This window comes from Heptranchias perlo, chromosome 9, assembly GCF_035084215.1.
Source record: "Heptranchias perlo isolate sHepPer1 chromosome 9, sHepPer1.hap1, whole genome shotgun sequence".
Taxonomy (NCBI): Eukaryota; Metazoa; Chordata; class Chondrichthyes; order Hexanchiformes; family Hexanchidae; genus Heptranchias; species Heptranchias perlo.
The window spans coordinates 55462772-55490467 of record NC_090333.1 but is presented as its reverse complement, the minus strand read 5'-3'; the positions used below and the strand labels follow the sequence as shown (position 1 = coordinate 55490467).

The following is a 27696-nucleotide window of genomic DNA, read 5'->3' as shown; positions in this document are numbered from 1 at the left end:
TGGTTTAGTGAGCGTGCATTTCATTCAATGAGAATGGGTGAGGGTGACCTCATTGGAAGTGAGGTCACTAGCGGAGCTGTAGCTTTTTAGCATGTGCTGAGAGCGACATCATCGGGTGGCCCGGTGCGTAAGCAGGAGGACATCACAGGTCGATCGAAAACCACAAGTACGCACACTGTCGCTAATCACTCCGCCACTCTGGGAGAGAGCTACAGTGACTGGGGCATTGTGTGTGGGTTATGGATTGTTTTCAAGTTTATTGGGTAGAAAGTGGGGAGCATTTTACATTACAAAGTGAATAGTGACACTGCGTCTGATGACGTCACTTGCCGCACATGGGCCAGGATTTCCGAGAAATCAGTTCACTGCCGTGATCCAGGTCTAACTGGGGGAGGAGGAGAACGTGATCCATCTCCCCATTCGGACCACATTCTCCCCCTCTTTTTTTTTCCCCCTCACCCCCAGATTTGGATCACATTCTCTCCACTCCACCCCCCTTGCCTCTGCTTCCCCTGTTCCCCCCGCTGCTTCCGCTTTCCCTTCTGCTTACCGCGCTGCTTTTGCTCCCCCTTCCACCGCTTCTGCCCCACTGCTCCCCATTTCCTCTACATCCTGTGCTGTTTCTGCTCCCCCTTCCCCTCTGCTTCCCTCACTGCTTCTCCCCTTCCTCTGGGCTCTGCTTTCCTGGTCACCCCCCCTCCCCCCTCCTTATGACTACCTGCATCAGCTGCATTTTTGGTGCTCGTCCTCTGGTCCGCGCTTTTAGTGAATGGGCAGCTGGTGACCTACAATGTGCACGCGAGGCCCAATACGTCAAGCTGTGCATGCGCGGCCCAGGCCCGAGATTGCATGAGCTAGTCGGTGTCAATTGTCACTCCGTATTCAAAAGAGCTGGCACAGACACAATGGACTGAAAGGCCTCCTTCTGTGCTGTATGATTCTAAGTGCTGAAGTGGAAATCAGGAGATGATTAGATGGCTGAAGTGATACCTTAACATGAGACAACAGGAGGCATAATGATAGAAACTAAAGATATTTATGAGACAGAGAATGTGTGAATGGCAAAGGGGAGCGCAGGGGGAGAGTTAGTCAAGTAAAAGTGGAAGCACAAAAAAAACTGACAAAATGGAGCAGTAGAGGAAGGAAAGCAGGTCAACGCAGGAAATTATGCCATAAGTGAGTCACGCCACTACTTCAAGACAATGGCGATGACGAATTTCCTGGATTACCCTAGTTTTCTCAGCACAGCCACTTGTACTGAAAAATAGTGGCACAGGAGGACCCTAGGTCACCTGATAACAATGTGATTTATGGCTCTCACGTGAATCTCAGCCTGGGAGGACCATAAAAGCTGTGGTCCTTCATCTCTGTCTGGAATCATGTGAATGGACTTTTATATATAATAAAAATAGGCTTTCACCTTTCACCATCAAAAATAAGTTATCATTGTGTTCATTCTGAAGTAGAGCTCTTGAGATAAGTGCAAAACCATTAAATCAATTTATTTGATCTGTGTGTATGTATTTAAATTCATGTGTTCAAAATAATTGATTAAAGTTAAATAATAAAATCTCTGCTCCTTGATATATTTAATTCTTAGCTAAAACCCACCAAAACACCATCATATTTCAGTGGCCCCACATCCACTTGCAGTTATTATCTTGCCTGATGCACAGCCGCCTAGCACCTAGGACTCTGAAACCAAAAGATAAATTTTGTAGTGATGTAACTTATAGTTAGGGTAACAAGGGTGTCTCACATCAGATGTCTGATATTTTAAGTGAAACAGGATTGTACTGAATATTGTGCCACTGATACTTTCTTCGAGACCAAGGCGGTATTTTCATCATTCATGTTTGTTCTTTTGACAGGACAAGTTTGAAGATGGTCAATATGTTAATGGAAGAGTTGATATTTGGAAACAGAATTTTCTTTACAGTCATCATGGCCAAGATGACACTGTTAGGAGCAGTTGTTGTATTGACAAGCTCACTGTTCATGGCTGGTTGTTGTGCATCACCAAAGAGGATAGATACTTTTTTAGTGAATTGTTCAGGAATTGGATATCCACTTTTTTCTTGCACCCTAGGACCAGACACAGAGAAGTTAGACTTGTCTTACAACAACATCACAATAATTCAACAGCAAAGTTTCCAGAATCTTACCAAACTGAAAAAGCTTTTTCTTCAATTCAATCGCATCACTACAATAGAACCTGGATCATTTGCAAAAAATTCAGAACTACAGTATCTTGATCTTTCAAATAATTTTTTGCATGATATTTCAGTCTTGCCATTTAACCATCTCCAGTCACTAACACACCTAGATATCACCAACAACATGTTTGATACAGCCAACTTTGGAGCAGAGATCAACAAACTACAGAAACTGCATTCTCTAAGTTTTGGAAGCACTCTGCTTACTTCCTTGAAGTCCAGCTCCTTATCTGCCCTTGGTGGAGTCCCACTTAAGGAGGTCTATTTGATTACTGGAGACCTGCAGGGATATGAACCTGGAACACTTAATGTTCTGCAGAACGTAGAAAAGCTTTCTTTAGATTTACAGTTTGGGCAGAAATCACAATTATTGATCAATATTTTCAAGGATATTCCAACTGTGACCACAACGTTGAAAATTCTAAACTCTGATTTAGTCAAGAATGGAAAAAATGTAGATTTGTTTTTCCCTTTAAAGAAATCGAATCTCTTGACACTAATTGTACAGAATATTACCATCGATGATTCTTTAGCCACTCATTTATTTAACAGTGTTGTCGGCTCAAATATAAAAGAATTATTTTTGCACACTATTACAATGGATGGCATTGGCAAGTGGAACATACTGCCTGTATCACCTGAGCAGATTCATTTGCGCAAGATTCATATAATTAATATAAATAATCCCAATTTCTACCATTTTTACTCACTTGACTATTTTCGTGATATATTTGCACAACTGACTGAGTTAATGATAACAAAGGGAAACCTGTTCTATGTCCCATGTGCCGTATCAGAAAAGATGACTCATTTAAGATATTTGGACATACCTTCCAACTTGCTTCAAGAATACAGCTTTATTCCTGAAAAATGCTCAGCCCCTTTCCCCAATCTTAATACCCTCATACTAAACGAGAACAAATTCTCAAATCTACATATTCTTAGTACGTTGATATCTAAAATGAAGAGCTTGTCTAATATAAGTGCTAGTCATAATGTTCTTATACTGCACAGGGGACTGACCTGCACTTGGCCTCAGGCTGTGACACATATCAATTTGTCGCACAACAATCTGGAGAGAAATGTGTTTGACTGTTTGCCAGCATCACTAGAATCACTAGACTTGAGTTACAATTTCATCACCACAGTCCCAAACCTAAAAAGGCTGAGAAACCTCCGCAAAATTTTTTTGACAGCAAATATCATAGTATCTTTCCCTGAGATTGCAGTGGGTCACTCGCTGAAAACCTTGCACATTGACCACAATAAAATTAATAACATAAATGTACACTTAATACAGTCCTTAGATCTAGCCGAACTCAAATTCAGCAATAACCCTTTGGAATGCTTCTGTGCAATTCAGCCAGTCTCTAATTATGTTCAACAGACACATATAGTGATTCTCAATTGGCCAGACCAGTATCGATGTGACAGTCCGCGAAAATTCAAGGGTCAAGTTATCCAATTCCTGAAATTTTCTCCCATTGAGTGCAACATTCCCTTATTTGTTGGGGTCCTTTTGGCATGTGTAGCTGTTTTGGTGGCTTTGTGTGTTGTGCTGTGTATAAAGTATAATGTTACGTGGTATATCCGCACACTCTGGCTCTGGCTCAAGGCTAAAAGAAGTCTAGACGTCAACCTAGTTGAAAACAATTTTGAGTACAATGCTTTTATTTCATACAGTGAACATGACTCGGCATGGGTGAAAAACAAATTGCTGGTACAGTTAGAAAATAATGAGCCACCGTATCACATCTGCATCCATGAAAGAGACTTCAAACCTGGAAAGCCAATAATTACCAATATCATTGACTGTATATCAAAAAGCTACAAAACCATATTTATCCTATCAAAAAACTTTGTGCAAAGTGAATGGTGCCATTATGAATTCTTCTTTGCGCACCAACAGGTATTTGATGAGAAAAAGGACAGTCTTATCTTGCTCCTGCTGGAACCTATTCCAAAGAATTCCATTCCAGATCGATTTTGCAAACTGAGGAAGCTGATGAACAGCAACACTTATTTGGAGTGGCCTCAGAATGAGTTTCAACAAGGCTTCTTTTGGAAAAGGTTGAAAGCTGTCCTGAATTTGGATTTCCATTCATGCAGTTCATAAGCAAATCTACAAAAGATTATCCAGGGAGCTGACTAGATCCCAGAATATCATACATAGATAAACATTCACACACACACAACTGGGCATCAAAGCTACAGTACTTTGAGTTTTTTAAAAAACATCAATAACTTTGTTTTATATCTATATAGTATTGGTGCTAAATTTGTTCCCATTTGGATTTTCTTCCATCAATGCTTTAAGAAGTTACAGTGATGTTTGGAATAAGTGAAGCAACTAGATGTCTGAACTGAAGAAAAGGTCTATATAAAATATTACTTGTCTGTACTTCTCAAAAATGCACAATAGATGTATACTTGCATTTTAATCGGATTCTCCAGGAACAGCAATGTATATTTTAAAGAAAATAGTTGGATTTTAATGTTCACTAGATGGCAGGTCGATGTTCTGACCACCTTCCAACAAATTTCAGGTCTGCATTAACCAATGGGCCAGAAATCGCGCAGAGCAGCGAGGCAACGGTCATCGCACCTCCTGCAAATTAAATTAACGAAAATACTTATTGCGGGCTCTGTAGCATCCAAAAACTATTAAAATAAGGAGTAATATGAGACTCCACATTTTTTAAAAGTTAATTTTTAGTTGTTTGGCATTCATTAAGACTTACCGTGCTGTTAAAATTTAGTTTAGACCTGTATTTTTAAGCGTACTTGTTTAGTGTCGTAATTAGTTACTTTCCAGCTGGGCAGAGAAGCAAGTTGGCACTTTTTCAATGATTTCTCTGATTGCAGCATGCGCTGTCCCTTTACTTCGAAGCTGTCTTATCACCAGTGAACCACTAGGAGCAAGTTCCGGATTTCCGCGTTTTACTGCGCATGTGCAAACGCAGGAACTTGCTCCTTCAATTCACCACTAAAAACTGAGCGGGCTGCTGAGCTCCTCCGTTATTTTGAGAGCGATTCCTAGCCTGTTCTCAGTGCAGGAGGGTGCCCATACTGTCCAGTAACAGTTGGCATAAATCCATCACACTTTAGCATAACCTCACTCAGCTCCCTCTTCAAAGAAAAGAAATAAGAAACCAGACCACCCTGTTCCAGTCAGCAGACTAGATACGTGGCCGTGGCCATCTGTGTGTTAGCATTAGTGTAGTGTTGGCAACTATAATGTTTGCACCGCATGTTTTCACCTACAATATTAGCATCTTGGGGGTGTTAACGCTGTGCGTTGTCTGAGTTTGGGAATGTTAGTACCGTGCCGGGTGCGGGCGCGGCGCGGCCTCCGAACCGTGCCGGGTGCGGGCGCGGCGCGGCCTCCGAACCGTGCCGGGTGCGGGCGCGGCGCGGCCTCCGAACCGTGCCGGGTGCGGGCGCGGCGCGGCCTCCGAACCGTGCCGGGTGCGGGCGCGGCGCGGCCTCCGAACCGTGCCGGGTGCGGGCGCGGCGCGGCCTCCGAACCGTGCCGGGTGCGGGCGCGGCGCGGCCTCCGAACCGTGCCGGGTGCGGGCGCGGCGCGGCCTCCGAACCGTGCCGGGTGCGGGCGCGGCGCGGCCTCCGAACCGTGCCGGGTGCGGCGCGGCGCGGCCTCCGAACCGTGCCGGGCGCGGCGCGGCCTCCGAACCGTGCCGGGTGCGGGCGCGGCGCGGCCTCCGAACCGTGCCGGGTGCGGGCGCGGCGCGGCCTCCGAACCGTGCCGGGTGCGGGCGCGGCGCGGCCTCCGAACCGTGCCGGGTGCGGGCGCGGCGCGGCCTCCGAACCGTGCCGGGTGCGGGCGCGGCGCGGCCTCCGAACCGTGCCGGGTGCGGGCGCGGCGCGGCCTCCGAACCGTGCCGGGTGCGGGCGCGGCGCGGCCTCCGAACCGTGCAGGGTGCGGGCGCGGCGCGGCCTCCGAACCGTGCAGGGTGCGGGCGCGGCGCGGCCTCCGAACCGTGCAGGGTGCGGGCGCGGCGCGGCCTCCGAACCGTGCAGGGTGCGGGCGCGGCGCGGCCTCCGAACCGTGCAGGGTGCGGGCGCGGCGCGGCCTCCGAACCGTGCAGGGTGCGGGCGCGGCGCGGCCTCCGAACCGTGCAGGGTGCGGGCGCCGCCCGTCACAATATCTGAACTGTAGAGTGTTAGCACTGTGCACTGTCTGAACTCTGAGGGGTTATACCTGCAGTGCGACTATATGTTCATAACTATCCCTGCGTTGTCAAGTAAGGCTTGAATGTTGCTCTGCCTGCCTCATGTTCCAGGCAGAATGCTACATGACTGGTGTCCAATTACACCTCCCACTTCCCTGAATTGTCTGCCCACTGGAGGACACGACGTTGCCCATAGATGCATCCTTTATATTTCGATTCTGTGATCATATTCACTGTTGCTGTGATTATACCCTATCCTATAATGGGCGGGTGGGGAGCAGAAAATTGTGCACAGTGCTTGCCACACCTGATCGCAGTTTCCATTGCTGAACAATCCGTTTTCTCTGCTGACAAACAGATCAAATGCATGTTCAAAAGACTCCCATCAATCAACTTTTCTTCTTTATCTCCCCCGCCCCCACGCTCTCATACTTAGGTAGGATACACAAATCAGTTCAAATTTAGAAATTCCACATTATAGAGATTTTTTCAAGAACGGTGTGGAGGACTGCCTATGCTCCCAACACATGAAATATCCTGTAATAAAGACTATTGGTAAATAGTGAAAATTGCCCTTCTATTAAAACCAATATCTTAGTTTCAAGCCTCACTTAATTACAGTTAGCATGTGGAAAATTAAAAATATAACAATATACAGAAGGAATTAAAGTATTTAAAGCAAGATGTTAGAAAGAAAAAATATAGATTGTTGGTTAATGGAATTAATTTTCCTTTTTGCAAAATTGGTTTCCATTTCTCAGTTTATTTTTTGTTTAATTTCTGACATTGTCTTTGTAATTGTTTGGATTGTCTCCAATTTTAATTCATGGTAAACACACAGATGGCAGTTCCTAAGCATGGAACTTTTCTGAGCAGATTACTGTCACAAACAGAGTCCCTCCAGATGTAAAAGTAGCAACCCCACCCGACTTGTTTCAACTCAGTGTCTGATCTACTCACCCCTGCTCTCACCATTGCAAAACAGTATCATTAATACATTCCTCCCTCCCCCAGCTTGACCTTTACAACTCACCTGCACATCTCCACTCCCACAAATAGAAAATTCTAAAATGGGCACCAGTTCTCCTCACAAAACATACTTAAGCAACAGTTGCATAAGAGGCCAATCAGTAGTGTTCAGTGCTGATGTAGAGCCTTGCACTGAGCTTAGCCACAACCCTAGGGCTTTTCTCATTATTAAAAGAATCAAAAATAAGCCTAAAGTTCACGGTGGAGGGGTCTAATTTAAATCTCAGGCTCCAGATCGGTAGAGCCAAGGATGAAATGTGAGGTTTTTATTTTTAACAAAGTGTGACAAATGTGCTTAGGCACAAGTTATTAAAAATAAACTTTTATATTGTATACACCTGTATCTCTCACTGTTGCACTTCAAATGAAGGCTGGAGTTAGGTTTGTCAGCCATGTAGTTCCTTTGATAGACAGCTCTGTAGCCAGGAGCTTCTGACCCTGTTGGCTTATTAAGCCACTTGCACTCGGCTCACCAGTGTGAAGCCATCGGGGGTATGAGGCTAGTCACAAAACTTCATTGTACAGAATATGCAAGAACTGAATTTCTGGAGTGTTTTATATTGAGGGTTAACACAGGGGATTCATCTTTGTCGTTGTAATTACTGTAAATAGACAACTTAAATTGAGTCCTGTTCTTTTACTTCTTGCATGTTCAATAAATTTGTCTATAGGTTTATAACCTGACCAACGGTGTGTTAGAGTGTATATTCTTCTGCCTACTAAATTTGAGATTTGGCAACACTATATATCCAGGAAGCCAGAATACAGTGATGATAAAGCTTTCTCTGTTCACCCCCTGGGTCTTATGACCTTTATGTAGATTTTGGGCAGGTAAAGACACACTGGTTTGTATGAGGTCTTTTAGGAAAGCCAATGAAAAGCTCATCTTTACATCTGTAGCCTTCTGGAGCAGTGCACACCAACGCATTGTGTGAAGAAATATTTTCTGGATGTGTTTTTAATCGCCTTTGCATGATTTCTAAGATTTTGCCCTTTGTTTCTAGATTTTCTAATGAAAAGGAGGAATCATTCCCTATTTATGGTGTCAATTCACTTTGTCATTTTAAGCACCTCAATCAGATCATCTCTTAAACTCCTCATCTCCAGTGAACATAAACTAAGTTTATAGCTCAATCCCTTCATTCCAGCTATCATCCTAATGAACCATCGCTTGACTTTCTCCTAGGCGAGTTTCTCCTTCCAAGGGGAAAGAGAGCACAAACCTGAACACAGTTGAGTCCATTTTACAAATTAGGCAATAGAGGCCAGCACACGTGTTTCTGAGCCTGCAGGTTTCCCAGCTACTTTCCGCTTACTGACACTTTAAATTTAAATCAAAACTGTTTTAGAATGCCCATGTTCTGCATCACCTAGCCCTCAAGTTCCCAGCTGTTTACCATAAACTGGCCATGACTATAATCAGCCAGCTTTGGGCTGGGCAACACTCTTGGATTAAATTGCAGGTAATGGAGTAATAAAGTACATAGGAACAGGAGTAGGCCATTCAGCCCCTCGTGCCTGCTCCACCATTTGATAAGATCATGGCTGATCTGTGATCTAACTCCACATACCTGCCTTTGGCCCATAACCCTTAATACCTTTGGTTGCCAAAAAGCTATCTATCTCAGATTTAAATTTAGCAATCGAGCTAGTATCAATTGCCATTTGCGGAAGAGAGTTCCAAACTTCTACCACCCTTTGTGTGTAGAAATGTTTTCTAATCTCGCTCCTGAAAGGTCTGGCTCTAATTTTTAGACTGTGCCCCCTACTCCTAGAATCCCCAACCAGCGGAAATAGTTTCTCTCTATCCACCCTATCTGTTCCCCTTAATATCTTATAAACTTCGATCAGATCACCCCTTAACCTTCGAAACTCTAGAGAATACAACCCCAATTTGTGTAATCTCTCCTCGTAACTTAACCCTTGAAGTCCGGGTATCATTCTACTAAACCTACACTGCACTCCCTCCAAGGTCAGTATGTTCTTCCGAAGGTGCGGTGCCCAGAACTGCTCACAGTACTCCAGGTGCGGTCTAACCAGGGTTTTGTATAGCTGCAGCATAACTTTTGCCCCCTTGTACTCTAGTCCTCTAGATGTAAAGGCCAGCATGCCATTAGCCTTCTTGATTATTTTCTGCACCTGTTCATGACACTTCAATGATCTATGTACCTGAACCTCTAAGTCCCTTTGGACAACCACTTTTTAACTTTTTACCATTTAGAAAGTATCCTGTTCTATCCTTTTTTGATCCAAAGTGGATGACCTCACATTTGTCTACATTGAATTCCATTTGCCACAGTTTTGCCCATTCACCTAATCTGTCAATATCGCTTTGTAATTTTATGTTTTCATCTACACTGCTTACAATGCCACCAATCTTTGTTTCATCGGCAAACTTAGATATGAGACTTTCTATGTCTTCATCTATGTCATTAATAAATATTGTGAATAATTGAGGCCCCAAGACAGATCCCTGCGGGACTCCACTAGTCACATCCTGCCAATGTGTGTACCTCCCCATTATCCCTACTCTGTCACCCTTCGCTCAGCCAACTTCCTAACCAAGTCCGTACTTTTCCCTCGATTCCATGGGCTTCTATCTTAGCTAACAGTCTCTTATGTGGGACCTTATCAAATGCCTTCTGGAAGTCCATATAAATAACATCCATTGACATTCCCCTGTCCACTACTTTAGTCACCTCTTCAAAAAATTCAATCAGGTTTGTCAGGCACAACCTACCTTTCACAAATCCATGCTGGCTTTCTCTGATTAACTGAAAATTCTTGAGATGTTCAGTCACCCTATCCTTAATTATGGACTCCAGCATTTTCCCCACAACAGATGTTAGGCTAACTGGTCTATAATTCCCCGGTTTCCCCCTCTCCTTTCTTAAAAAGCGGAGTGACATGTGCAATTTTCCAATCTAGAGGGACAGTTCATGAATCTAGAGAACTTTGAAAGATTATAGTTAGGGCATCCGCAATGTGTTCACCTACTTCCTTTAAAACCCTGGGATGGAAACCATCTGGTCCTGGGGATTTGTCACTCTTTAGTGCTATTATTTTCTTCATTACTGTTGCTTTACTTATGTTAATTTTATCGAGTCCCTGTCCCCAATTCAATATTAGTTTTCTTGGGATTTCTGGCATGCTATCCTCTTTTTCGACTGTAAATACTGACGCAAAGTAATTATTCAACATGTCCGCCATTTCCCCATTGTCAATGACAATATCCCCACTTTCAGTTTTTAAGGGGCCAACACTGCTCCTGACCACCCTCTTTTTCCTAATATAACTGTTAAAGTTCTTTGTATTGGTTTTGATATCCCTTGCAAGTTTCTTTTCATACTCTCTTTTTGTAGCCCTTACTATCTGTTTTGTGACCCTTTGTTGGTCTTTGTATCTTTCCCATTCGCCAGGATCTATGCCATTTTTTGCCTTTTTGTATGCCCTTTCCTTCTGTCTTATACTGTCCCTTCTTTAGTTGTCCATGGCTGTTTTTTTGGCAAGTAGAGTTCTTGCCCCTCAGGGGTATAAACCGATTCTGTATGACGTTAAATGGTTCTTTAAACATTTCCCACTGATCATCAGTCGTTTTACCCATTAACAGATTTGCCCAGTTTACTGTGGACAGTCTCTGTCTCATCCCATTGAAGTCGGCCTTACCCAAGTCTAGAATCTTAGCTGATTCACTTTTTTCCCTTTCAAACACTACATTGAACTCGATCATGTTATGATCGCTATTGGATAGATGTTCACGCAGTTAAGCTGTTAACTAAATCTGGTTCATCACTCATTACTAAATCTAGTATGGCTTGCCCCCTTGTTGCCTCTAGGACATACTGCTGTAGAAAACTATCCCAGACACACTCAAGAAATTCGCTACCTTTGGAGAATTGGTTAACGGACAGAAAACAGAGAGTAGGGATAAACGGGTCATTTTTGGGTTGGCAGGCTGTAACTAGCTGGGTGCTGCAAGGATCAGTGCTTGGGCCTCAGCTATTTACAATCTATATTAATGACTTGGATGAAGGGACCGAGTGTAATGTATCCAAGTTTACAGACGATACAAAGCTCGGTGGGAAAGTAAGCTGTGAGGAGGATGCAAGGAGTCTGCAAAGGGATATCGACAGGTTAAGTGAGTGGACGAGAAGGTGGCAGATGGAGTATAATGTGGGGAAATGTGAGGTTATTCATTTTGGTAGGAAGAATAGAAAAGCAGAATATTTTTTAGAAGGTGAGAAACTATTAAATGTTGGTGTTCAGACGGATTTGGGTATCCTTGTACAAGAAACACAAAAAGATAACATGCAGGTAAAGCAAGCAATTAGGAAGGCAAATGGTATGTTGGCCTTTATTGCAAGGGGGTTGGAGTATAAGAGTAAGGTGGTCTTGCTGCAATTATATAGGGCTCTGGTGAGACCTCACCTGGAGTACTGTGTACAGTTTTGGTCTCCTTACCTAAGGAAGGATATACTTGCCTTAGAGGCGGTGCAACAAAGGTTCACTAGATTAATTCCTGGGTTGTCCTATGAGGAGAGATTGAATAGAATGGGCCTATACTCTCGAGTTTAGAAGAATGAGAGGTGATCTCATTGAAACGTATAAAATTATTAGAGGGCTTGACGAGGTAGATGCTGAGAGGTTGTTTCCCCTGGCTGGAGAGTCTAGAACTAGGGAGCACTGTCTCAGTATAAGGGGTCGGCCATTTAGGACTGAGATGAGGAAAAATTTCTTCACTCAGAGGGTTGTGAATCTTTGGAATTCTCTACCCCAGAGGGCTGTGGATGCTCAGTCGTTGAGTATATTCAAGGCTGAGATAGATAGATTTTTGGACTCTAAGGGAATCAAGGGATATGGGGATAGGGTGGGAAAGTTGAGGTAGAAGATTAGCCATGATCTTATTGAATGGCGGAGCAGGCTTGAGGGACCATATGGCCTACTCCTGCTCCTATTTCTTATGTTCTTTCTGACAGTTGCTAGTCTGCTTTTCCCAATCTATGTGAAGGTTGAAGTCCCCCATTAAGACCACTATGCCTTTCTTACACGCTTGTCTAATCTCTGCATTTATACAATCTAGCACTTCAGAGCAGCTGCCAGGGCTCCTATATACAACTCTCACTATAGTCTTAGATCCTTTCCTATTTCTCAATTCAACCCATAAGGGTCTCTGTTGGCTGCTTACCTCTCGTTATATCCCTCTTTATCATTGAAGTGATTTCATCTCTAATCATTAAGGCTACTCCTCCCCCTCTTCCATTTTCCCTATCTCTCCTGTAGACCTTATAACCCGGTATATTTAGTTCCCAATCCTGACCATCCTGCAGCCATGTCTCCATAATAGCTATCATGTCATACCCTCCAATTTGAATTTGAACCTGTAGTTCATTTAATTTATTCCATATACTCCGTGCATTTGTATATAGAACTCTTAGTTGGGCCACACACCCTAGCCTGACCTTCAGCTTTGATGCTGGGTTAATCGCCTTACGCCTTCTAGTTTTCACTTTACCTGTCGTGCCTAAAGTACACTTTCTTTCTGCTGCTCTACACTTTTCCCTCTCACTTGTTCTTGAACAACTGTTTGTACTATTTGTATTGTAAATTTCCCCTGGGTCTTCCCCTCTCTTGCTGCTCTCAACTTTACTCCCTTCTGATTCCCCGCTCAGGTTCCCATCCCCCTGCCACTCTAGTTTAAACCTTCCCCAACAGCACTTGCAAACACCCCCGCGAGGACATTGGTCCCGGATGGGGTGTGGGGGGAGACCTTCATTCATTGCAGGAGGCCACTCTGTCACTTTGGACAAAGTTTGGCCTCCACCACCCTCCACTAACAATAAAATTCACAACCTTGCAACCTCAACTCCGGTGTGCAGACATATTTACCTACCTTGCGGACCCCCTCAAATGTACATCTTCCGGATGGGGGCCGCCGTAGATGCAGTCATGACCTCCTTGGAGAACAAACACCATCACAAGCCTCACCGGCCACGCCGTCCACCTCTGATACGTGGAGCAACACAACACAGTGCTGTGACGCATCCACCTGCACAGCAGGAGGGAGGGCAACCGCAGAGAGAGACGTGTCGCAGAAGGCACTACCCTCACCACAGGGTCTACAGACTGAGGCTCAGCTTCCTAGACCTCTCTGAGCAGCAGTGCACACGGAGGCTCAGAGTCACTTGACATGTAGTTGTGGACATCTGCAGCCTCCTTCATGCTGAGCTGCTCCCGGCTGGCCCAAGCACCAGCTTCTTACATGTCACTGTCAAAGTCACCACTGCCCTCAACAACTTCTCCTCCGCATCCTTCCAGGGTGCCACCGGGGACATCGCCGACGTCTCTCAGTCGTCTGCACAAAAGAGCCCTGCAAATACACACACACCCACTCTGCAGTGACACAATGGGTGGCATCGGTTGTGGGTCTTCATGGTGATCCTCAGGAAAGGGCATTATTGCACAAACCAGACAAGATTCGCGAAGACGTGGCAGTAGTGGTGACAATATAATACGTAATTTGAGTTGATCAGAAATTAAAGATAAGTAAAAACCATGACAAACCCTCAAACATCCTTGTGCATCCCCTTCGTGCTCATGACACGTTTGCCTTACGCTGCCTACTGCACATATGTGATGCATGCCCTGTGGCTGCAGCACAGGTAGTGGCAGGTTGGGTGAGGCTGACCATGAAAGAGATGCATGAGAGGGTGAGTATGAGATAGAGCCATGAGATTGTATGAGGATTGGGTTGAGTAGTAGTGGTGGGATGAGTACTGGCGAGGTGAGTAAGTGCAGGTAAGATGAGGATGAGCTTTGAGTGGGTGTGAGGAGTGATGTGACAGAGTAGTGTTGGCAGTGCAGAAGGAGATGTGGGGTGGGGGCGGTGATGTGGCAGACGGAGTTTAGGGGAATGAGTAAGTTTATTCACTTCGGCTGACCTACTTAGGTCATTGAAGCGCCTCCTGCACTGTATGCAGGTGCGTGATATGTTAGAGGTGCTGGTTACCTCCTCTGCCACCTCGAGCCAGGCCATCATGGTGGCAGAGGCAGGCCACTTCCTCCCGTCTGCCGAGGAGAAGAACTCTGTCCTCCCCGTCCTCCTCACCCCATCCAGTAAGACCTGGAGTGAGGCATCATTAAACTGAGCAGCCTTCCCCCTGGGCTGCTCCATGCTGTAATTTTGGCTGCTTTCTGCAGCATCAGTCAGTGGAGGACTGCCCCTTTAAATAGGGCTCCTCCAACTGTCGGCCTATGATGCGGGTGCACAGTCCACCCGCTGCGCAGCTTTCCAGCGTGAAACCCGAAAGCCAAGGTAAGTGCCTTCAATTAGGCTGCGATCGCGTGCGGAGCACCCCGAATTCACTGGACGCGTTACCCACGCACCCAGTCGACCCCCCGCTGCCAACCCACCTCCCCCCTAATATCGAGCCCAATTACTTTGAATAAAAAAGTTTATTGCAAATTTGCTTGAACAAATTAGTACAGTAACACCAGGAGAGTCTTATTATTTATATATTTTGTCTGCTTTATCAGTAGTCTGTGAAGGAATTAAATTGTGCTCAACTAATCTGGGAAAACATTTCAATAAATAATCTGAATCCACTAACAAGACCTAGTTCCCATTTACAAGCTCTTTATTAACCAAATAATTTGATCTTTTGCATCACACCCATAATCTTTTCATTTGTACGCTGCTTGAATGGTTTTATTATTTTTTTGTATTTTATCCTACTGTAATGTACCTGTATTAATCAGAAGGCATTTTTTTTTAATTACGTACAGTCAACCTCAGAAAAAGTTGTATTGAAATCACACTTTTTTAAATTCCCTTATGAAAGTTTGCTGTGTACAAATAATAAGATTATGGGTGTGATGCAATAGATCAAATTACCTGGTTAATAAAGGTTAATTATTGGTTAATAAATGGAAACTGGTGGGAGAAATATCAGTGACTAACTTTTGTTAGTTTCTGGAATACTGCCAGTCAGCATTCTAAAATGTCTAGTATTAGTTAGCTAGGGATAAGGGTGACCATTTACATGCTTATACAATTAGCAAGATTTACTTTTAACTGCTTACAACGGTATAATTTTTTAAGAGAAAAGATAAGCCAGTTCTTGTATGAGAAAGAAAGCGAACATTTGCATGATGTCTGTAGTGCCCAAGGCACACAGGGCAGCTCCAGTCTCTTCCACTCTAACTTATTTTTAAATTACCTCCTGCACCTGTTCCCAGGGATATCTGCTTCCAGAAGCTGACTGCAGCATTGTTGAAGCAGATTGCACAAATTCTTTTAAAATGGAATTATATATTTGCTTCAAAAAGAGGAATCTTAAAAGAGTATTGTAAGAAAACAAGAGTGGGATTAAACTGAGTGACTCTTGTGGCTAAAAATACCAGTGCAGAGTTGAAGGGCCAAATGGCCTGTTTCTTTGCTGCAAAATTCTGTGATTCTCTTTTCTATGATTCTGTGGTGATTGACAGCTCATTGACAACTCAGTTACTTTACTCATGGGATCTCACTAAGCCACTCATAACAGGAAGGTCCCAGGTCCAATTCCTGGTCTATGCTAAGTTAATTGATCTCAGCCTGAGCAATAGTAGGACTGCTACAATTGACTTAGCAGCCCTGGGGGAGGAGAGAGAGAACAGATAGGGAGAAGGGATGGAGGAGAGATAGAGAGGAGTGGGGGGGGGGGGGGGAATAGAGAGGAGTGGGGGGGGGGGGTGAATAGAGAGGAGTGGGGGGGGGGGTGAATAGAGAGGAGTGGGGGGGGGGTGAATAGAGAGGAGTGGGGGGGGGGGTGAATAGAGAGGAGTGGGGGGGGGGGTGAATAGAGAGGAGTGGGGGGGGGGGTGAATAGAGAGGAGTGGGGGGGGGTGAATAGAGAGGAGTGGGGGGGGGTGAATAGAGAGGAGTGGGGGGGGGGTGAATAGAGAGGAGTGGGGGGGGGGTGAATAGAGAGGAGTGGGGGGGGGGGTGAATAGAGAGGAGTGGGGGGGGGGTGAATAGAGAGGAGTGGGGGGGGGTGAATAGAGAGGAGTGGGGGGGGGGTGAATAGAGAGGAGTGGGGGGGGGGTGAATAGAGAGGAGTGGGGGGGGGTGAATAGAGAGGAGTTGGGGGGGGGGTGAATAGAGAGGAGTGGGGGGGGGGGTGAATAGAGAGGAGTGGGGGGGGGTGAATAGAGAGGAGTGGGGGGGGGTGAATAGAGAGGAGTGGGGGGGGGGTGAATAGAGAGGAGTGGGGGGGGGGTGAATAGAGAGGAGTGGGGGGGGGTGAATAGAGAGGAGTGGGGGGGGGGTGAATAGAGAGGAGTGGGGGGGGGGTGAATAGAGAGGAGTGGGGGGGGGTGAATAGAGAGGAGTGGGGGGGGGTGAATAGAGAGGAGTGGGGGGGGGGTGAATAGAGAGGAGTGGGGGGGGGGTGAATAGAGAGGAGTGGGGGGGGGGGTGAATAGAGAGGAGTGGGGGGGGGGTGAATAGAGAGGAGTGGGGGGGGGGTGAATAGAGAGGAGTGGGGGGGGTGAATAGAGAGGAGTGGGGGGGGTGAATAGAGAGGAGTGGGGGGGGGAAGAGAGGAGTAGGGGGGGGAAGAGAGGAGTGGGGGGGGGGAAGAGAGGAGTAGGGGGGGGAAGAGAGGAGTAGGGGGGGGAAGAGAGGAGTAGGGGGGGGAAGAGAGGGAGGGGGGGGAAGAGAGGGAGGGGGGGGAAGAGAGGGAGGTGGGGGAAGAGAGAAGAGAGAGGAGTTGATGGGGGGGGGAAAGAGGAGAGAGAGGAGTTGGGGGGGGAAAGAGAGAGGATTTGGAAAGAGAGAGGAGAAAGAGGAGTTGGGGAAGGGGAAGCGAGGAGTTGAGGGGGAGGTGGAGAGCGAGGAGTCGGGGGGGGAAGGGGGGAGTCGGGGGGGGAAGGGGGGAGTCGGGGGGGGAAGGGGGGAGTCGGGGGGGGAAGGGGGGAGTCGGGGGGGAAGGGGGGAGTCGAGGGGAAGGGGGAGAAGGGAGAGGAGGTGGTGGGGAGAAGAGAGAGGGGTTGGGGGAGGGGAAAGAAGTTGGGGGAAGGGAGGTTCATTGTTATGTTCCCTGTGCTCCCTGACCCGCTTTCATAGAAGTAGATATAGTGTAACAGGAGTCAACTCTATAAAAAGTAGGATGGTCAGACCACTTACAGGAGCAACTGATGCCACTGTACCAGAGGGTATCTATAGCAGAATTCATAACAGTCAGCAAGAAAATGGTCATTAGAAATGGTCTCATGTGAGAGAAATGCACACAATAACATTGCAAATAAGATCAGATGATAATTCTAAGTTTCTCATTTATTTAATATAGGAATCGAAATGGAGAAAACATAATCACAGGAACAGCTCATTTGCACTTAGTTTACAGCAAATCCTTTCCTCCCTTAAGATCAGTTATTCTGCAGCTCATCATTCACCTTGCATGAAGAGGAAAATAAGGATACAGCCCCTCAGTCAACCACTGACTATAGATAGGTCAACCAGCCTCTTATCTGATTCCGAAATCACAAAAATCCTATTTACTATATAAAATAAAAATTAGTTTAAAAAGTGTCACACAATGTTGGTAAAGTTTTAGTTGTAAAAATAACATATTACTGCCTACCAGTCACACATCAGAAATATAACACTATTTACAGTCTCTTCACTACAGTGTCCTTGCTTTCCATTATTAGCACCTTAAAAGAATCCTCACCTACAGTTCATATTAGCATAAAGCAGATTTACTTCACTCTATACAGAAATGTCCCATTAACACAAGAACTCCTGTTATACAATTTCAATTGCTAAAAATTTACAGCTGAATTCCATTTGTAATCAATAAAAGGCACAGTTGTTTTTTTACAATAGATTTGAAAATAAGTACTCTTACCTCATAACCTTTCAGTTGACTGCAAGGCAAATTTGTTTTAGGAAGAGATAAACACTGATACAAAATGCACTGAGTGGGCTAATACAGCCTGAATCTGAGATCGTCTCTATGCAAACTCAAAAATCAGAATCATTTTAAAGGCATATTTACACCACTACTTTAGGATTGGTATGCATCAACAGTAAATTGTAATGTAAATGCCCCTAAATTACCTAGATTTGAATTCAGTGCAGCCTCCACAGATTATGCAATATAAACAGATCATTTATGCCAGCTACACTAATCCATTCTATACGAATTGGCAGTTTCATCAAATTTAGGCTCTTTTTAATCAGCACCTACTCCTATTTACAAATTTAGTTGCAATCACCTTTTCATACTTATAGATTGAATTCAACTATCTTGACTCAACAAGATTTACTTGTTAACTATGGAGAATATGAAAACTAGTCAGCCTTGTTTCAGTTCTCCAATTTAAGGGAGACAGGTAGCCAACCTCTTTCCGGTACCTTCTAATAACATTTGTAAACAATTTTACAACACCAAGTTATAGTCCAACGATTTTATTTTTAATCCCACAAGCTTTCGGGGGCTTTTCTCCCTTAAGGAAAAAGCCCCCGAAAGCTTGTGGGATTAAAAATAAAATCGTTGGACTATAACTTGGTGTTGTAAAATTGTTTACAATTGTTAACCCCAGTCCATCACCGGCATCTCCACATTCTAATAACATAACCAGTTAAAGGGTGTGCAATAATCGCTTTTAACATAGGTATTTCAGATTGCAGTCTGTGTGGTTCTAAGGGGTCTATAACATTAACAGATTTCTGTCTGTCTGTCTGAGTGTACCGTATCAAGTGCCTGAACAGTTCTGTTATTTATAGATGTACTAGTACTTGACGTATACGGATGAAAATAATTTTCTGCGATTACTGTTTCTCTGAGTAACGGTTACAAATTTTTGAACAGAAGGTTCCAGGGAGTGTGTCAATGTTTGTAGAATGTAATCCACACTAAAAAACATTGAGAACTAGGATGATTCATCTATCATTTCTTTCCTGTCTCCCACAAAGTAGACTGGATGACTGCAGGTCTGCATTTTTCTGTTTACTGCTTCTGTTAAAATTCGCACTCCTAGTTTGCCTCCATCCATTTCCTAGTTGTTTTCACTGAAGTGTTTTACAGGAGGTCCTCCTCCAGTACGCTCCTTAAAACCCACCTCTTTGACCAAGCTTTTGGTCTCCTGCCCTAATACCTCCTTACGTGGCTCGGTGTGTAATTGTGTTTGACAACGCTCCTGTGAAGCGCCTTGGGACGTTTTGCTATGTTTAAAGGCGCTATATAAATGCAAGTTGTTGTTGTTAGTGCTCTCTTCCTCTGTGCTTCAGTTTTGCTGTGTCATTCTCCATAAAGATACAATTTTTTTTTTAGAACAAAGATTAGTTATTTAAAAGTCTTGCATGCCACATCTATTGGATATGCTGTTGCTTCTAGTTTCGATTGCATCAATAGTACGCTTTCCTCAAACTAAGAGCGCACTGCAAGTAAGAACATAAGAAATAGGAGCAGGAGTAGGCCATACGGCCCCTCGAGCCTGCTCTGCCATTCAATAAGATCATGGCTGATCTTCGACCTCAACTCCACTTTCCTTCCCTATCCCCATATCCCTTGATTCCCTTAGTATCCAAATAGCCATCGATCTCAGTCTTGAATATACTCAACGACTGAGCATCCACAGCCCTCTAAAGTAGAGAATTCCAAATATTCACAGCCTTCTGAGTGAAGAAATTTTTCCTCATCTCAGTCCTAAGTGGCCGACTCTTTATCTTGGGACTATTACCCCTAGTTCTAGACTCTCCAGCCAAGGGAGATAGCCTCTCAGCATTTACCCTGTCAAGCCCTCTAAGAATGTTATATGTTTCAATGAGATCACCTCTCATTCTTCTAAACTCAAGAGAATATAGGCGCATTTTACTCAATCTCTCCTCGTAGGACAACCCTCTCATCCCAGGAATCAATCTAGTGAACATTCGTTGCACCCCCTCTAAGGCAAGTAAATCCCTCCTTCGGTAAGGAGACCAAAACTGTACACAGTACCCCAGGTGTGATCTCATCAGAGCCCGATATAATTGCAGCAAGACCTCCTTACTCTTATACTCCAACCCCCTTGCAATAAAGGATTGCCTTCCTAATTGCTTGCTGTATCTGCATGTTAACTTACTGTGATTCATGTACAAGTACATGTACCCAAATCCCTCTGAATACCAACATTTCTTAGTCTCTCACCTTTTAAAAAAATATTCTGCTTTTCTATTCTTCCTACCAAAGTGGATAATTTCACTTTTCCCCACATTATACCTTCTCGCCAACTTCCTCTCATTCAAATATTTATCCAGTTTTCTCTTAATAGATGAAATGGTCTCTGCTTCAACCATTCCCTGGGTGCAGAAGAGATTTACTAGAATGATTCCAGGGATAAGGGACTTTAGTTACGTGGGTAGACTGGAGAAGCTGGGGTTGTTCTTCTTGTGAACAGAGACGGTTGTGAGGAGATTTGATAGAGGTATTCAAAATCATGAAAGGCCCAGACAGAGTAGATAGAGAGAAACTGTTCCCATTGGTGGAAGGGTCAAGAACCAGAGGACATAGATTAAAGGTGATTGGCAAAAGAGCCAAAGGCGACATGAGGAAAAATCTTTTCACACAGTGAGTGGTTATGATCTGGAATGCACTGCCTGAGTGGGTGGTGAAGACAGATTCAATCACGGCCTTCAAAAGGGAACTGGATAAGTACTTGAAAGGAAAAAATTTGCAGGGCTACGGTGATAGGGTGGGGGAGTGGGACTAGCTGGATTTCTTTTGCATAGAGTCGGCACGGACTTGATGGGCTGAATAGCCTCCTTCTGTGCTGTAACCTTTCTATGATTTTATGATTCCCTGCGGCAAAGCATTCCATGCTCCAACAACCACGTGAAAGGAAATTTCTCCTAACCCCTCTCTTCGCGTTCTTAGTGACAATTTTAAATTGATGACCTTTCATTATTGACTCCCCAACCAGAAAATATAGTCTATCCCTACTCACTCTATCAAAACCCTTCACAATTTTAAAAACTCATATTAAATATCCTCTTGGCCTTCTCTGCTACAATAGAAATAGTCCCCAGAGTCTCAAGTCTCTGCTAATAACTATTGCTTCCCAATACTGGCATCATTGTGGTGAATTTTGCTGTTAATGGCTTTAATATCCTTTCTGTAATGGGACACCCAAAACTGCACACTGTAATCCAGCTGTGGCCGAACCACTGTGTGTACCATTTTATCATTATTTCTTTACTCTTGTAGTTTTTGCTCCTATTTATAAAACTTTAAATGTTGTTAGCCTTTTTATGGCTTTATCCATCTTGCACTCTCGCTTTCAGGGAATTATATATTTGAATCCCTAGGGGAACGGATAGGGTGGATAGAGAGAAACTATTTCCGCTGGTTGGGGATTCTAGGAGTAGGGGGCACAGTCTAAAAATTAGAGCCAGACCTTTCAGGAGCGAGATTAGAAAACATTTCTACACACAAAGGGTGGTAGAAGTTTGGAACTCTCTTCCGCAAACGGCAATTGATACTAGCTCAATTGCTAAATTTAAATCTGAGATAGATAGCTTTTTGGCAATCAAAGGTATTAAGGGATATGGGCCAAAGGCAGGTATATGGAGTTAGATCACAGATCAGCCATGATCTTATCAAATGACGGAGCAGGCACGAGGGGCTGAATGGCCTACACCTGTTCCTATGTTCCTATGTTTTTGTTCAGCATCTTTCCATTGAATGTATACTCCTGTTCCTTGTTTTAATTTCCTCCCACAAGGTACTACCTCACACTTATCTAAACTAAATTGTAGCCGAGTGCAGCATTGCGTATGGATGGGCAGTGTTTGTTGGTGGGTGGGTGACGTGTGTGGAGCAGTGATGCAGTTGGTAGGATATGCCACTTGACACTTGTATTCACTCACCTTGACCACTCATGTCACATCATTGAACTTCTTTCGGCACTGCACCCACGTGCGTGGTGCAGTGCTCCTGGCGTTGACTTCCTGCACCACAGCCTGCCAATGCCTATGAGCTGCAGTCTGAAGGATCTCCGGCCGCCCTGTGGGCACATGCTGGCCCTCCTTTCGTCTACGCCTTCCACCAGGGCCTCCAGAGCATCATCAGAGAAGCATGGAGCCCTCTCTCGTGCTGGTCCAGCTATTGTGGCCATCTTTCCCTCCTGCAAGTAAGCTGTGTACCTGCCATTTGAAATGTGCCTGGCTGCTGATGACGTGCGCTGTGCACGCCCCATTTTCAACTTCCTCATTCTCCGTGCAGCCTCTCAGCAGCGGGGGTTGCGCTGGCTGCACAAAGATTTCATGGTAAGTAGTAAGCAGCACGAAGTTCACGTGCTTCCTGCGTACGGTCCGTGGGGTGGTAGCGCTACCGCCGCCCGAAACGGACCCTTATCCAATTTTTTTTCCCGCAGACTGTTTCCAGTGATTGAGGGGTCTAGAACAGGGGACATAAATAAAAGATTAAATGCAAGAGGTTAAGGACAGAGAGCATGAGAAACCTTTTTTACGCAGGGGGTTGTGAGGCTGTGGAATGCACAGTTTGCGTTAGTGATTGAAGCAGAGACCATGTCAGCATTTAATTGGTTAGATAGGTGGTGAAGGAAAGGGGGATGAAGGAGTATGGGATCAGGGCAGCGACATGGGATTAGGACAACTGCTCGTGTGGAGGATAAACATCAAAATGTACTGTTTGGATGGAACAGCTGTTTCCGTGTTGTAATTCTTCTCCTCCATTAACAGTCTATGTATTTTTATGCAAACCAGCTTCTTCTCGTTTGCTATTTAAATTCATTCTTTGTTTTAATTTCTCGGCCTTCGCTTCATCAGCATGTTTGTAGGGGAGGCGAATATGGGTCAGGTCAGGTCTTGCACAGCAGGGAGGCTGAGCAGCCTTAGACCTAATTGCTACATTGCAGGAAGTGAGACTTGATTGGGCGGAAGAGAAACGCCAGAACATCTGCATGTGTCCACACTCGTGGGAAGGGAGATTTCGTTGATGAGAGCAGAGTGACTGAGCAAGTCAGGACCTAGCCACACAGGAAAACATTTTTTAACAGCAGAACACTAAAAATATTTACAAATAGAAAACAATAAATGAATGTGAAGTAAATAATTTTTAAAAATGAGGGAAAAGGGTACAAATGATGTGAGGCGCAAGCAAACAAAAATTAATAAAATGGCTGCCTTGTGCTATGACTGTTGGGAGAAACGGCTGAGCGGAGCACAGTAAAACAAACGCAGGGAAAAATCTGAAAAAGTGACACCAGAGCAGAGGGAGGAGCAGCAGAGTCCGAGGAATTGCAGCTAAGAGTTTAATTTATTACATAATTGAGCGAAGTGTTTAATTTACTATATAATTGAGCTAAGTGTTTAATTATATAATTAAGCTAAATGTTTAATTAATCAGATCTAAGTGGATAAATTAAATTAACTAAATAGAGAACATTAAAATAAAGCAATCTGAATTTCATTAAATTAAATTCTGGTTACATGAATAATAAATTGGACTTAAGGAGATGATAAAATAAGGAAGTTAATAAACAAAAAACAAGGCAAATCAGCTACAAATTAATCTGAAATCCAGCTAAATCCATCTACTAAATATAATCTACATCTCAAGTAATTGTATTATAGCTAGAACTAAATTAATACTAATAACTAACTAAATAAAAACTAGAAATGGCAATGCAGACTGTGTGTTGGGACTGTGATACGTGGGAGTTTGTGGACAGTGAGACTGTCCCAGATTGCCACATCTGCAGGAAATGACTCTGCCATGAGACACTCCAGATCAGAATCTTTGAGCTGGAGTGTGAGTTAGAGACATTGCGACACATAAGGGAGAGGGAGGAATATCTGGATAGTTTTCACCAGAGTACAGTCACACCTCAGAGGAAAGCACAGCTGCAGGAAGGGGAGAGCGTGACTGTTAGTCAGTGGGATAAAGGGAACCAAGGGGCGGTAGAGAAGGAGTTCCTGCAGACACTGGTCCTGTCCAACAGGTACAATGTACTTGCTACCTGTGAGGACAATGATGCAGGTTGTGGGGGTGGAGAGCCAGAATGCTAACCATGGCACCGTGGAGCAGGAGGCAGTCCAAGGGGTGGGGGGGAGGGGATGGAAGTGCAGAATAGAAAGGTTGTAGTCATAGGGGATTCGATAATCAGGGGGATAGATAGTGTCCTCTGCAGTTGTGACCAAGAATCCAGAAGGGTGTGTTGCCTACCTGGTACAAAAGTAAAGGATATCTCGGAGCAACTGGAGAGCAACTTGGAAAGGGAGGGGGAAGATCCAATTGTCTGGTCCCAATAAGGACTACATGACATAGGGAACAAAAGGGAGGAGGTCCTGTTAAGGGAATATCAGAAGTTAGGAACGGAATTAAAAAACAGGACCTCACAGGTGGTAATCTCATTACTACACAAGCCACGTGCTAATTGACATAGGGATGGACAGGTCAGGAAGGTGAATATGTGGCTGAAAGACTGGTGTGATGAGGGGTTCCATTGGGACACTGGCACCAGTACTGGGACAGGAAGAAGCTGTACCGTTGGGATGGGCTCCACCTGAACCGGAATGGGACCAGTGTCCTATCGGAAAGGATAAATAGGGCTGTCGATATGACTTTAAACTAGTAAGATGGGGGGAGGGATCTGGTGAAAATAACATAAGTCTGAAGATAAAAGAAATAGGAAATGAGAGTAAAGGTCAGACCAAGGTAAGCAATAAGGGTAACGTAAATAGTCAGGGAACAAATAGGACATAAGTACAAAATCATTGTTAGAAATAAAGTGTGGGGAACAATTATTAAAAATATTAAATTTCCTGTACAGCAATGTACACAGCATCTGAAACAAAACGAGGGAACTGGAGGCAATAATTCGTAGCGAGGAGCCAGATGTAGTAGGGATAACTGAAACATGATTACATAAGGAGCAGGACTGACAGTGAAATATTGCAGGATATAATGTATTTACAAAGAATAAGGAAGGAAGAAAGGGGGTGGAGTAGCTATACTGATTAGAGACACCATAATGGCAATAGAATCAAGGGATATAAATAATATTAAGATAGAAATAGAATCCATATGGATTGAGACAAAGGATAAGAAGGGATCAATCACATTAATAGGTTTATTCTACAGACCACCTAATAGTGGAAGGGAAGTGGAGAAAGAAATATGTAGGCAAATCTATGAAATGAGTAAAAAACATCGAATAATAATCATGGGAGATTTCACCTACCCCCAAATAAACGGGCAAGAAGAGGTAGGGAAAGAGGAATGGAGTTTTTTAACAGTGTGTACAGGACACCTTTCTTACCCAGTATGTGAGAAGCCCAACAAGAGAGAAATCACTGCTGGATCTAGTAATGGGAAATGAACCAGACCAGATAAGAGAAGTAAGGGTAGGGGAACATCTAGGCAATAGCGATCATAACATAATGAGGGTTAAAATAATGATTGAGAAAGAGAAAAGTAAGACAAAGATCAAAATAATAGATTGGAAAAATTTTGAGGGGATGAGAATGGAACTAGGAGAGGTAATTTTTTTTTTAAATGACAGACAAAGAGATAGAACAGCAGTGGGAACTATTTAAAATGGTGATCAATAGTGTTCAGGAGAACTATATTCCTCTTTTAAAAAAAGCACGGCCAACTAGCCAATACTGAAACACCATGGATGAATAAAAAGATAAGGGTAAAATTGAAGCTAAAGAAAAAGGCAGACTTTAAGTACATGAGACAATAAAGGAGGGGGTTACAAAAGTGAATACAAAGAAGTTAGAAAGGATGTCAAAAAAATAATTAGGAAAGCAAAGAGGAGCTATGAAATTAAATTATCAAGGAATAGAAAAAGAAATAGAAAAGTATTCTACAGGCACATAAATAACAAAAGAAAAATCCGAATAGGGATAGGGCCACTAAGGGATGCACAAGATAAACTCACAGGTAATAACAGCAAAATGGAAGAAATACTCAATAGTTACTTTGCCTCAGTATTTACTAGGGAGACTAACAAGGCACGTATGACATTCAAAGAAGAAATCAAAGCAGATATAATGGGGGGAGATAATTGATAAACTAATCAGACTTAGGGACGATAAAACCCTGGTCTGGGTGGATTTCATCCATGCAGATTGAAAGAAGATAAGGAAGAGGTAGCAGAGGCATTATTACATATATAAAAAAATCATTAGAAAAGGGAATAGTGCCAGCAAACTGACTGACAGCTAATGTTAGTCCTATATTTAAAAGGGGAGCTAGAACAAGTCAAGTGAACTACAGACCCAATTAGTTTCATGTCAGTGGTAGGAAGGATAATAAAATCTTTACTCAAAGATGTAATATAAAAGCACCTAGAAAACCAAAATATAATAAAGAGTAGTCAGCACGGATTTCAGAAGGGAAAGTCATGCTTGACCAACCTTATTGAATTCTTTGAAGAAGTTACGATGCCCCGGAGCATGGTACATTGGCGAGACCATGCAGACACTGCGACAACGGATGAACGGACACCGCGCAACAATCGCCAGACAGGAGGGTTTCCTCACAGTCGGGGAACACTTCAGCAGTCAGGGACATTCAGTCACCGATCTTCGGGTAAGCGTTCTCCAAGGCGGCCTTCGAGACACACGACAACGCAAAATCGTCGAGCAGAAATTGATAGCCAAGTTCTGCACCCATCAGGACAGCCTCAACCGGGATCTTGGGTTCATGTCACGCTACACGTTACCCCACCAGCGAACAAAAGCTATCTGTTTTTAATATAATGGGTCATTTGCTGGCTTTCTCTGCCTTCCGGATGTTTCTGCCTCTTTTTTTTCCTGTTTGTTTTTTTGTTGAATGTGTATTCGGGGGTTCTGTAGGTGACACCTCTCTGTCTGAACACGGTGATTGCCTTGGCAACGGGCAGTTGCAGGGGCAGTCTGTAAACACCATGTATTGTTCTATATGTATAAATGCGTAGGCTTCGAGGAGCTCCTGAACATTTACCTGAGGATGGAGGAAGCCTCCGAAAGCTTGTAAATTTCAAATAAAAATTGTTGGACTATAACTTGGTGTTGTAAAATTGTTTACATTTGATAAGGTACCGCATTGTAGACTCATAACTAAGGACAGAGTATGTGGAGTCGGGGGACAGGTAGCAGAATGGATAGCAAGCCGGTTACAAAACAGAAAACAGAGAGTAGGGGTTAAGGGTATCTACTCAGACTGGCAAAAGGTGGGAAGTGGTGTTCCATAGGGATCGGTGCTGGGAAATTGTTGTTTACAATTTAC

The 27696-nt window shown here is 44.1% G+C and overlaps 1 protein-coding gene across 1 annotated transcript; it reads left to right on the top strand.

Annotated features, from left to right (window-relative positions):
- The first annotated feature begins 1884 nt into the window (after positions 1-1884).
- Positions 1885-5549, top strand: LOC137325027 (toll-like receptor 2). Its single transcript, XM_067989729.1, has one exon. The coding sequence runs from the start codon at positions 1885-1887 to the stop codon at positions 4330-4332; it is 2448 nt and encodes an 815-aa protein (XP_067845830.1). The 3' UTR covers positions 4333-5549.
- The last annotated feature ends 22147 nt before the right edge of the window (positions 5550-27696 follow it).